Source organism: Oncorhynchus tshawytscha, linkage group LG08 (genome assembly GCF_018296145.1).
Source record: "Oncorhynchus tshawytscha isolate Ot180627B linkage group LG08, Otsh_v2.0, whole genome shotgun sequence".
Lineage (NCBI taxonomy): Eukaryota > Metazoa > Chordata > Actinopteri > Salmoniformes > Salmonidae > Oncorhynchus > Oncorhynchus tshawytscha.
In genome coordinates, this window is record NC_056436.1 from 41,127,041 (window position 1) to 41,137,785 (window position 10,745).

The 10,745-nt window shown below is 43.0% G+C and overlaps 1 protein-coding gene across 1 annotated transcript in view; it reads right to left on the reverse strand.

Annotated features, from left to right (window-relative positions):
- Nucleotides 1-10,516, reverse strand: part of LOC112256477 (SH3 and cysteine rich domain) — a 92,471-nt gene extending 81,955 nt beyond the window's left edge. Inside the window, exons 1-2 of the mRNA XM_024429766.2 lie at nt 9,789-10,516; nt 1,779-2,157 (exon numbers count right to left, since the gene is read on the reverse strand). Coding sequence (XP_024285534.1) covers nt 1,779-2,157; nt 9,789-9,899 — 490 coding nt within the window. The 5' untranslated portion in view covers nt 9,900-10,516. The remainder of the gene's footprint in view (nt 1-1,778; nt 2,158-9,788) is intronic.
- Between the last annotated feature and the right edge of the window lie 229 nt (nt 10,517-10,745).

Consider the following 10,745-nt stretch of genomic DNA (forward strand, 5'->3'; position numbering starts at 1 on the left):
ATAGCATGGACTTTCTGAAATATTTTATGCGACAAAAGCAAAAAGTGCAAACAGGGTGTTGTTGACTCCTGGCAGAGAATTCTCAACAGGTTTTCTAATACGGCTTACTTCCAACTATCTACAGTCTAGATAGGATTTAGAGATGCATTGATCGCTGAGGAATGTTCATCAGGCCCCTTAATTGATGCATAGCATCAACAGTGAAGAGGTGACTCCAGGATGCTGGCCTTCTAGGCAGAGTTCCTCTGTCCAGTGTCTGTGTTCTTTTGCCCATCTTAATCTTTTCTTTTTATTGGCCAGTCTGAGAGATGGCTTTTTCTTTGCAACTCTGCCTAGAAGGCCAGCATCCCGGAGTCGCCCCTTCACTGTTGATGTTGAGACCTGTATTTTGCGGGTACTATTTAATGAAGCTTCCAGTTGAGGACTTGTGAGACGTTCTCAAACTAGAAACTCTAATGTACTTGTCCTCTTGCTCAGTTGTGCACCAGGGCCTCCCACTCTTCTTTCTATTCTGGTTAGTGCCAGTTTGCTCTGTTCTGTGAAGGGAGTAGTACACAGTGTTGTACGAGATCTTCAGTTTCATGGCAATTTATCGCATGGAATAGCCTTCATTTCTCAGAACAAGAATAGACTGACGAGTTTCAGAAGAAAGTCTTTGTTTCTGGCCATTTTGAGCCTGTAATCGAACCCACAAATGCTGATGCTCCAGATAATCAACTAGTCTAAAGAAGGCCAGTTTTAGTGCTGTTTTAATCAGTACAACAGTTTCAGCTATGCTAACATAATTGCAAAAGGGTTTTCTAATGATCAATAAGCCTTTAAAAATGATAAACTTGGATTAGTTAACACTACATGCCATTGGAACACAGGAGTGATGGTTGCTGATAATGGGCCTCTGTACGCCTATGTAGATATTCTATTACAATCTTCCGTTTCCAGCTACAATAGTCATTCACAACATTAACAATGTCTACACTGTATTTCTGATCAATTTTATGTTATTTTAAATGGACAAAAAATGTGCTTTTCTTTCAAAAACAAGGACATTTATAAATGACCCAAAAATGTTGAACGGCAGTGTACGTAATAACAAAGCACTTTTTACATAATAATAAAGCACTATTGTTACTCAAACTCAGAGAGGAAACAAATGATCCATTCTCCTGGTACTCCCATCTCCCCAACACATCAAACAACACCAAAAGCACGTGGTGCCTACCTACCGTCTGTTTTGTTTTATTGGCTGTCAAACACTGGCTTAGCAGATGGTCTGAAGCGACCCTCATTACTACCTTGTTACATAAGCTCCCGGTGGTCCCTGCCTGCATGGTGCCTAACAAGGGGGCAAGGAAGGTGGAGCATCTGTTTGGGGACTGCCATATGGAACTGTGCTGCCTGTCAGATACTGAGAGAGACCGACTGACCTCTTTCACTAAGCACCCAGTTCATACTGCAGCTCCTGGACAGCTCTGACACATTTCCGCTGTCGGGCTATTCCTACGGGAATGAAGCTAGTGGTTAAGTATGACTCTATGACACTTGTGACCGCCTGACACATTTTGATGGATAGAACTACATCTCACCGAGAAAGGGGTGGTTTCATAACAATGCTTTCTCTTAATCATTGAAATACCATATGCGGTAATTACAGAGGAACATTTCAAAACATCAACGAGAGTCACTGGATAAGTGACACCTTTCAGATCATCTGCATTGAGTTTTTTTCTGCAATACAATGCGGTGCAAATGTTTATTTGGGTTGGAAGGGTGACCATTACCTACGATCATGTGGTTGCAGACGTCGCAGAAGGTGGGCTTCTTAAAGATGTGCTCCATGAAGCCGTGTCCGGTGGGGTCGATGGCGAGGGGGTGGCGCCCCGGGGAGTAGACCAAGGAAGGGGGGGCACATGGGATGGCCGGGGGCGCATTAGAGATCACCAGGTTGGAGGTTGAGCGAGGGGGGGCATGGTGGACAGGGTGGACGGGATTGGCCACCGTAACCCCGATGATGCTCATTTGGCCTGTGATGCTGCTGTTGTCCGAGAGCAGCTCTGTCGACAGCTTGGCGTCACTGTTGTTGCGCTGGAAGAAATTGTCTGCGCTCTTGCTGCGCATTCTCTTGGTTTTGAAGGAAAAGGAGCGCTTCAGCTTCTGCATCTGGAGAGAGAGAGAGAGAGAGAGAAAGAGAGAAGCTTGAGAAGAAATTGACTATAGTCCCATCATAATATATTAAAGCATGTTTATTACATACTGTACAGTATGTATCAAATTCAGTCAATCTTGCTCATGACTGTAGTATGTATGGGCATGTATGGGTATCTTTGCTCCTGAAATTTCCATTACTATACGCATTACATCTGTACAAGGTTCCGTAAAGTCCTGTTCTGCACTATTACTCCATATGACTTCTCATTGGGCTGTTCCAAGAAAACTCACATTTAGTGTTGCCTCAACTGAAAGAGACAACCATTCATACATTTTCATTCATTTGTAGCTTTCTGATGCTCAATATTGCCCACTTACATTGCCAGGGCAACCTGATTTTGTTGTTGTTGTGAAAACTCTGTATACAGTAGGTCCTGTCCCCCATCTCGAAAGGAAATGCAATTTCCTGGGTTAGGCTATGCATCATGGAGGTAGCTTATCATTTCTACCATGCTGGGCGGCAATTCCGTGCCACAACCTGAATAAATTTCATTACTGCTTCTCTTTTTTAAACTATAATTTATAGAGCAACCCTGGAGACAGGAAACAGCTCCTCTACAACCTCTAGAAAATGTATTTCCTCATCTTGAAGGACTTATCGTTTACTACGCTCCCACTTGGGTCGTGACAAAGTCTCAACCAAATGATTCTCCAACAAACGATCATTTCATTGCTTCCATATCTGTCCAGTCAGTGCCTGCAGCGTCACATTGTAAATAATAATTAGTTCTTAACTGACTTGCCTATTTCAATAAAGGTTAAATCAAATGTAAAAAATAAACATTGAAGAACACTTCTTTATAAATGATGGTGAATGACGGTCATAGAATGGTCTCATAAAAACATGATGTTCAATTACACAGGACAGGGCTGGCTCTGTAATGGGGACCCAACATCACCAGGCTGAATTGAGTGCCTATTTTCTGCTTGCTATTTAGGGGCATTTGTCCCTGCTGTTCAATCGAGTACAGGCTTAACTGAACGAACAACAAAGACGGAATGCAATATGACATTTTATTAAATAGTTTGGGGAATGACCTCGTTTCCGATGATGTGATGGCAGGTAGCCCTATGCAGGGCTGCTGGCATCGCAGCCCCCCGCCCGCTGGGGTAAAGGAGTTCCAGTGACGGGCCCTAAGATTATTATAGCTGCTGGTGGTGGGGAAGTGGATGGTTGTTGAAAATTGTTGCCAAAAAACAGCAAGTGAGAGAACATGGGTAAGTTGACATACAGTATAAATACATGCCAATAATTACACCCATTGGTTGAGAAAGAGGAAGGTGATAATTGCAAGGTTAAACAGCAGGTGTGAGGAATGTGCATTATTGTGCTGTGTTATAGGCTATAAGGTAAGTAGGTGAATGACATTCCGCACATGGCTAATAGGAAAGAGGAGAAGAAAGAAGACGCTCTTTTGATGATGATACATTTGTATTCATTCCCAATATGCCCGTGGAATAGGAAACAAAAGTGAATTATGTTATGCTTCAGACCAGCCTTCATGATTGAACTTTCGTAAATTACATTTGATCTGGTTTTATTAGATTGGCCTCAACAATGATTTCTAGGTTACATGACTGGAAAGTGTTGAGGTTAACACACATAAGCCTATACAGTCAGAGGATCATTAATGTTTGGTTAAGTTGAAATCACCTGGGGTGATCAATGATTGTATAACAGTTCAAATCAACTGAGTGGAGTTGTGGCAGCAAGTGTATGATCAGGACCTATTGATTACTCAGGTCAATCTGGAAACAATCAATCCAGCCCTCTACCACCTACACATCACGGTACTCTGGGAATTCACTGAAGCTTTGATGTAGCCTAGCCTTCACTCTAGGAGATTAGGAAGGAAAATACCTATCAATAATGTTCAGAAACACACAGCGTTCTCACTGAGAAACGCTACCTTTTCTGTTTGTTTACCTTCTTAGTAATGAGATGGAAATGAAACTACGGTCGAGATAAAAAATGTTGGCATACATTGTGGCATCTTGAAAGTCAAATTGTAACGTTATCTCTCTTTCCATTTCGATTCAAGTCTAATTGAATTAAACAGGTAAGGTGGGGTAAGACATGAGCTGATAACTTTATCTAAGGAATACCTGTTCTCCATTTCAATAGGGCCTGGCTGAGAAGTAGAATTATAAAAGCAATGTCTAACATTGTCTAGCTACAGGAGCATTATCATTGAATTTTGCACTTTTTTCTCTACTAAGACCAGAGAGCGACATAATACACTAGACATCAGTACTTTATGAGCATATAGTGCATGTGTGTTACCCAAGAAAAGCAAATTTTTTTGTCCATTAAAATAACATCAAATTGATCAGAAATACAGTGGAGACATTGTTAATGTTGTAAATGACTACTGTAGTTGGAAACGGCTGATTTTACATGGAATATATACATAGGCGTACAGAGGCCCATTATCAGAAACCAGCATCCCGGAGTCGCCTCTTCACTGTTGACGTTGAGACTGGTGTTTTGTGGGTACTATTTAATGAAGCTGCTGGTGGAGAACTTGTGAGGTGTCCGTTTCTCAAACTAGACACTCTAATGTACTTGTCCTCTTGCTCAGTTGTGCACCGGGGCATCCCACTCCTCTTTCTATTCTGGTTAGATCCAGTTTCTTCTCACACGGAATAGCCTTCATTTCTCAGAACAAGAATAGACTGACGAGTTTCAGAAGAAAGTTTCGATCCATTTTGAGCCTGTAATCGAACCCACACATGCTGATGCTTCAGATACTGAACTAGTCTAAAGAAGGCCAGTTTTATTGCTTCTTTAATCAGATCAACAGTTTTCAGTTGTGCTAACATAATTGCAAAAGGGTTTTCTAATGATCAATTAGCCTTTAAAAATGATAAACTTGGATTAGTTAACACAACATGCCATTGGAACACAGGAGTGATGGTTGCTGATAATGGGCCTCTGTACGCCTATGTAGATATTCCATAAAAAATGTCCCGTTTCCAGCTACAATAGTCATTTTGTCACACCCTGACCTTAGTATTCTTTGTTTTCCTTGTTATTTTGTGACAGAATCACCCACTAACCAAGGACCAAGCGGCGTGGTAACAGGCAGCAGCAGGAGAGGCAGCAGCAGCAGCAGCAACAGCAGCAGGAGAGGCAGCACTATGTAGAGACATGGACTTGGGAGGAGATCCTAGACGGGAAAGGACCCTGGGCACAGCCAGGAGAATATCGACGCCCCAAAGAAGAGCTGGAGGCAGCGAAGGCGGAGATGCGCTGGTATGAGGAGGCGGCACGGCGGCGCGGATGGAAGCCCGAGAGTCAGACCCAAAAATTTATTGGGGGGGCACACAGGGAGTGTGGCGAAGCCAGGTAGGAGACCTGTGCCAACTTCCTGTGCTTACCGGAGGGTGAGAGAGACCGGGCAGGCACCGTGTTATGCTGTGGAGCGCACAGTGACCCCAGTGCGAGTGCATAGCCCGGTGCGCTACATACCAGCTCCTCGTATCGGCCGGGCTAGAGTGGACATCGAGCCAGGTGCCATGAAGCCGGCTTTGCGCATCTGGTCTCCAGTGCGTCTCCTTGGGCCGGCGTACATGGCACCAGCTTTATACATGGTGTCCCCGGTTCACCTGCACAGCCCAGTGCGGGCTATTCCATCTCGCCACACTGGCAGTGCGACCGGGAGCATTCCACCAGGTAAGGTTGGGCAGGCTCGGTGCTCAAGAGCTCCAGTGTGCCTGCACGGTCTGGTCTATCCAGTGCCACCTCCACGCACCAGCCCTCTGGTGGAAGCCCCCCACACCTTGCTGTCTTTCCCTCTCAGCCCTACAGGTGCTCCAGCCTGTCCAGAGGTGCTAGAGTCTCCTGCCTGTCCAGCTGCTAGAGTCTCCTGCCTGTCCAGTGCTGCTAGAGTCTCCCGCCTGTCCAGAGCTGCTAGAGTCTCCCGCCTGTCCAGAGCCGCCAGTCAGCCAGGAGCCGCCAGAGCCGCCAGTCAGCCAGGAGCCGCCAGAGCCGCCAGTCAGCCAGGAGCCGCCAGAGCCGCCAGTCTGCCAGGATCCGCCAGAGTCGTCAGCCAGTCCCGAGCTGCCCCTCAGTCCCGAGCTGCCACTCAGTCCGGAGTTGCCCCTGGGGCCATTTAGTAGGGTGCCAATCCTAGGTTGACGGGACCTTAGTATTCTTTGTTTTCCTTGTTATTTTGGTTAGGTCAGGGTGTGACATGGGTGATGTATGTGTTTTCGTCTTGTCTAGGGGTTTTGTATGTTTATGGGGCTGTTTCCTTTCTAGGTATATTGTATGTCTATGGTTGCCTAGATTGGTTCTCAATTAGAGGCAGCTGTCTATCGTTGTCTCTGATTGGGAACCATATTTAGGCAGCCATATTCTTTGGGTACTTTGTGGGTGATTGTTTCCGTGTCTGTGTTTGTTTCACCACACGGTACTGTTTCGGTTATTCAAGTTTTGTTTATTGTTTTGTAGTGTTTCGGTTTATTCATTAAAAACAACTATGGAGACTTACCACGCTGCATTTTGGTTTGATCCCTGCTACACCTCTTCAGACGAAGAGGAGGAAATCAGCCGTGACACATTTACAACATTAACAATGTCTACACTGTATTTCTGATCCATTTGATGTTATTTTAATTGACAAAACTGTGCTTTTCTTTCAAAAACAAGGACATTTCTAAGTGACCCCAAACTTTTGAACGGTAGTGTATAAAACATATATTTTCCACTCTCTCCCTCCCTCAGTAAGGGGATGATCTGTCTGTGTTATCTTTAAGTTACAGAGCTACTATGGAATTAAACAGAACATTTACTGTACCTCAATTCTAAAATGATTTGACATGCATTATATTGTATAGAAAACATTTGCACCTATATATTGCTTTCCAACGATGAAAAATAAAACAAACTACTTTCTGGATGAAGAGCTTTCAGCTATTTTTAATTCTAAACAATGAAGGCTCAAGGATGCAATGTTCTCTTTCTCAAGACTGGAAATTAACATAAAGGTTGTCAGCATAATAAGAAAATAAATGCATCAAGCAACACCAGACTGTGGGTGCACCATTGGGAAATAGCTGGCTGTTGATACGGGATCTATCACAAGAGCAATAGCCACATGGACAAGCTTAAAAGGAGCCATGAGAAAGGGGGGGGGGGTTTCAAGCTAAAAACCTAATTTACCAAAAACACCTCAGGGAATATGATGAATTATGATTTTCCCAAGGAAGCTTAAATAGTGTTTGTCATTAAGACTATACAAAATTTGAGTTTTAGCAAAGATACTGATGCAAGTTTTGATAGGGCACTTAACTTTTCTTACTTTATGAAACCCAACTTTTCCTTAAAAGGAAAAACCATAAAAGTCACATTCAAATGATTGAAAGAGTCCCTATATGGTGTCTTCAAAGAAGTAGCCTAGCTTCTTTCTCTGCGACTTCATGAACATGTATTACAAATGGTTTATTATGCATTTTGAGTGAAATCAACAGTCTGTGCCATGTGCATTGTTGAATCACCCATGTGGGGTATGGTTCCATGCACTACTCTGACCTTCTAGAATGCCCTAGAACCCTCAAACTCAACTCTGGCTGTCAAAGCCAGTTCCACAGTGTTTATTTTATTGTTCCCCTCTAATCAGGGACTGATTTAGACCTGGGACACCAGGTGGGTACAATTAATTATCAGGTAGAAAAGAAAACCAGCAGGCTCCGGACCTCGTAGGATAAGAGTTGAATACCCCTGCCCTAGAGTATCAAGGGAATTCTGGGAGCAGGCCAGTAACTGAAAGGTTGCTGGATCGAATCTCTGAGCTGACAAGGTAAAAATCTGTTGTTCTGAGCAAGGCAGTTAATCCACTGTTCACCGGGCGCCAATGTCGATTAAGGCAGCCCTCTCTGATTCAGAGGGTTTGGGTTAAATGCTTTTCCCTTTCTAAGATATTATTTCTGATTATGAAAGAGTATAATGACACCTGGCTAAATAGCTCATTATCCATTTAGAAAGCAATCAACATTCTCAAAGTCATGCACCTCTCTCCAAGGAACCCAACCATAGCATCCCAACTGAGACACCTGGAAGCAAGTAGTACTGTTGCTTGCCCACAGCTGCTAACTATGCCAGGATACCTGCCACGAATCCCTTCTAATCGCACAGTCTAGTGACCACATTTACTGATGTGTAGGGATAGGGAGTGCTACAGTAATGTAACAATGAAAGGGAAAGAGTTCTCATTTTGCCATCGCCGGAGCAACTGGCTGCCATGGAGAGGAAATGGAAAAAATGAAATGAAAACAGGTCAGTGATGAAAGAAACTCAGAAGCGTGTCTAAAGTGTCCTGCTTAAGCCCGAGAGCTTTGGGACAGGAAGGGAGCGTAACTGGTTTAAAATCTACAACTGTAGTGATAGTGATTGGTCCAGTATTTTACATCTAATTGAAGTACTTACACAGGGTTACAGGTGACCCAGATAAATGGGTGTGGACTACAAAACTACAGATATGGGATATTAATTTGATCACTCTATTGTTGCTGAGAATATTCCTGCGGAGCAGGAAATGCAAACGTATAGTTATGAGTATAGTGTAAAAGGCTTCTAAAGTTTGTAAATTCCACTTTGAAATTTCAGACTTGATTTGCCCTAATGAAAAATGTATCAACCCCTATAAAAATTTCCTGCAACCGCAGTTTCGTGTTTTTGTTGAAAGAAGTGGAACTCTGTATGGTTGTCGGCTGCCATACCCCCTTCATATCAAGGTATTGATGAGCTGTGCATTCTTTTATGGTTCATTTCCTGTTGCTGTAGGGTTATTTCCCTTCTGTTCATGATTATTTTTCTGCTGTAGCAAACTGGCTCAAATTAAGAGTTTACATCTGTAGACAAAATGCCAATAGCAGAGCTGGAACAATCCTATAGTTCCCACATGTTGCAACCCCCAAAACTTTTAGGGTCCATCTGTCTGTCCTATTCATACATATTAAGCTGTTTATGATACTGTACTTTCATTGGCAAGGTTGAATGTCATAAATTAATATTATTGGCTGAAAACAATAAGTGCAAAAACTAAATTCAGACTAAATGAACTCAGGAACAAACAATGTTGTTATGAAAAGATAAAAGCTATAACGCAAAATAGTTGCCTAGAATAGCATTTCAGAGTACAGGCTTAATTTTTCAATCATATAACTCTACTTCAATAATGCCTATTATGGGACAGATACGTTTTAATTAACATTTTTGGAATACATAACTTGAATACATTAAATATGTATGAATGGATGGAATATACAGTGTGAATATCTTTTTGTTTCCACCATAGTGCATAAGTGAAGTATGACCTTGTCCAATATATGAGCCATCAAAAATATACAACACATGTCAAATACATGTCAAAGCTTTGGCTGTTCCAGACTGAGAGGCTGCATATTTAAAATATATAATTAATTGAACAGGCTAAATTTGTAAAACACATGTCTAAGCTTTGGCTGTTCTAGATTGAGAGGGAGTCATGCAGCCTCTTTATCTATTTCATACCCTTTCACGATCTATTGATTAATGGAAAGGTCGCATCACCTAAAAACGGCCTTCTTGGGTACACTACCTTTGTCTCCTGTTGACTAGCACTGGGCGCTGGTGACTGAGGTGTCTCGTGCTGATCGCGCTCGTTCTTGCCCAAACTCTCGTCCTGCATGATGTTAGCCGGTGGAATCATTTTCTCTCCTCTTGAACAACAAAAAAACTGAAAGAGCAGCTTCGTGTTGCGTTGAGGAAGTTTTCACACTCTTACATATCCCTGTTGGCTACACATTTCAGTGTTTTCCTGTCTTCGTCGTGACTTCTTCAACTGTCGTTTGTGAAGAGAAGTCTTTCTGATGCCGGCGGTTCTGGACTACCGTAGATGATGCCTGGAATTCCGTCGAAAGGGAAAGGTAGGCTACATAATCGACTCTGATGAAAATAAAACAATTTGGTGTGTAGAATAAGGGTTTAAAATTACATTTAGGTATGTGGACACACACTTGTAAGCCAAATGTGTTATAATTCGCCCACTATCGACTATCGAGTACTTTCCACCACTCTTGTGCTGCGTAATGTTGCCAACAACACATCCGTGTCCATGCGCGCTGCCTCTGGTCTCGAGCTGTTCTTGCCCTTGCTGTCCTGTCAGTGATCAGCTGGATTCTGCTGTCGTCTTGTTCATCCGTGGATAGCTGAGCTAGAGATCTGTATATAATGACGAGATGATAATGCCTCCGCCCTAACAATGGGAGTCCTTGTCCCGAGGACAGGAAGGCAGGCAACAAGTTAAGGTGCAAAATAAATGGAAACGCATTGGGCTTATTTTGGACAGATTTTGGCTAAACTAAAACCTCTCGCTTACTCTCTGTTTGAGCGCTTGCCTCGTGGTGGATGTGGAGGGATGGGGTCTTTCTTGTCAATGTAGTTTGGTAAGGCAGTCCCAGACATCCTTCTATTTTTGTCATCATAAATGTCAGAAAGAATATTACATGAATTTGGTTATTATTCTTGGGTCAGATTGATGCAGGCAGCAGGCAGG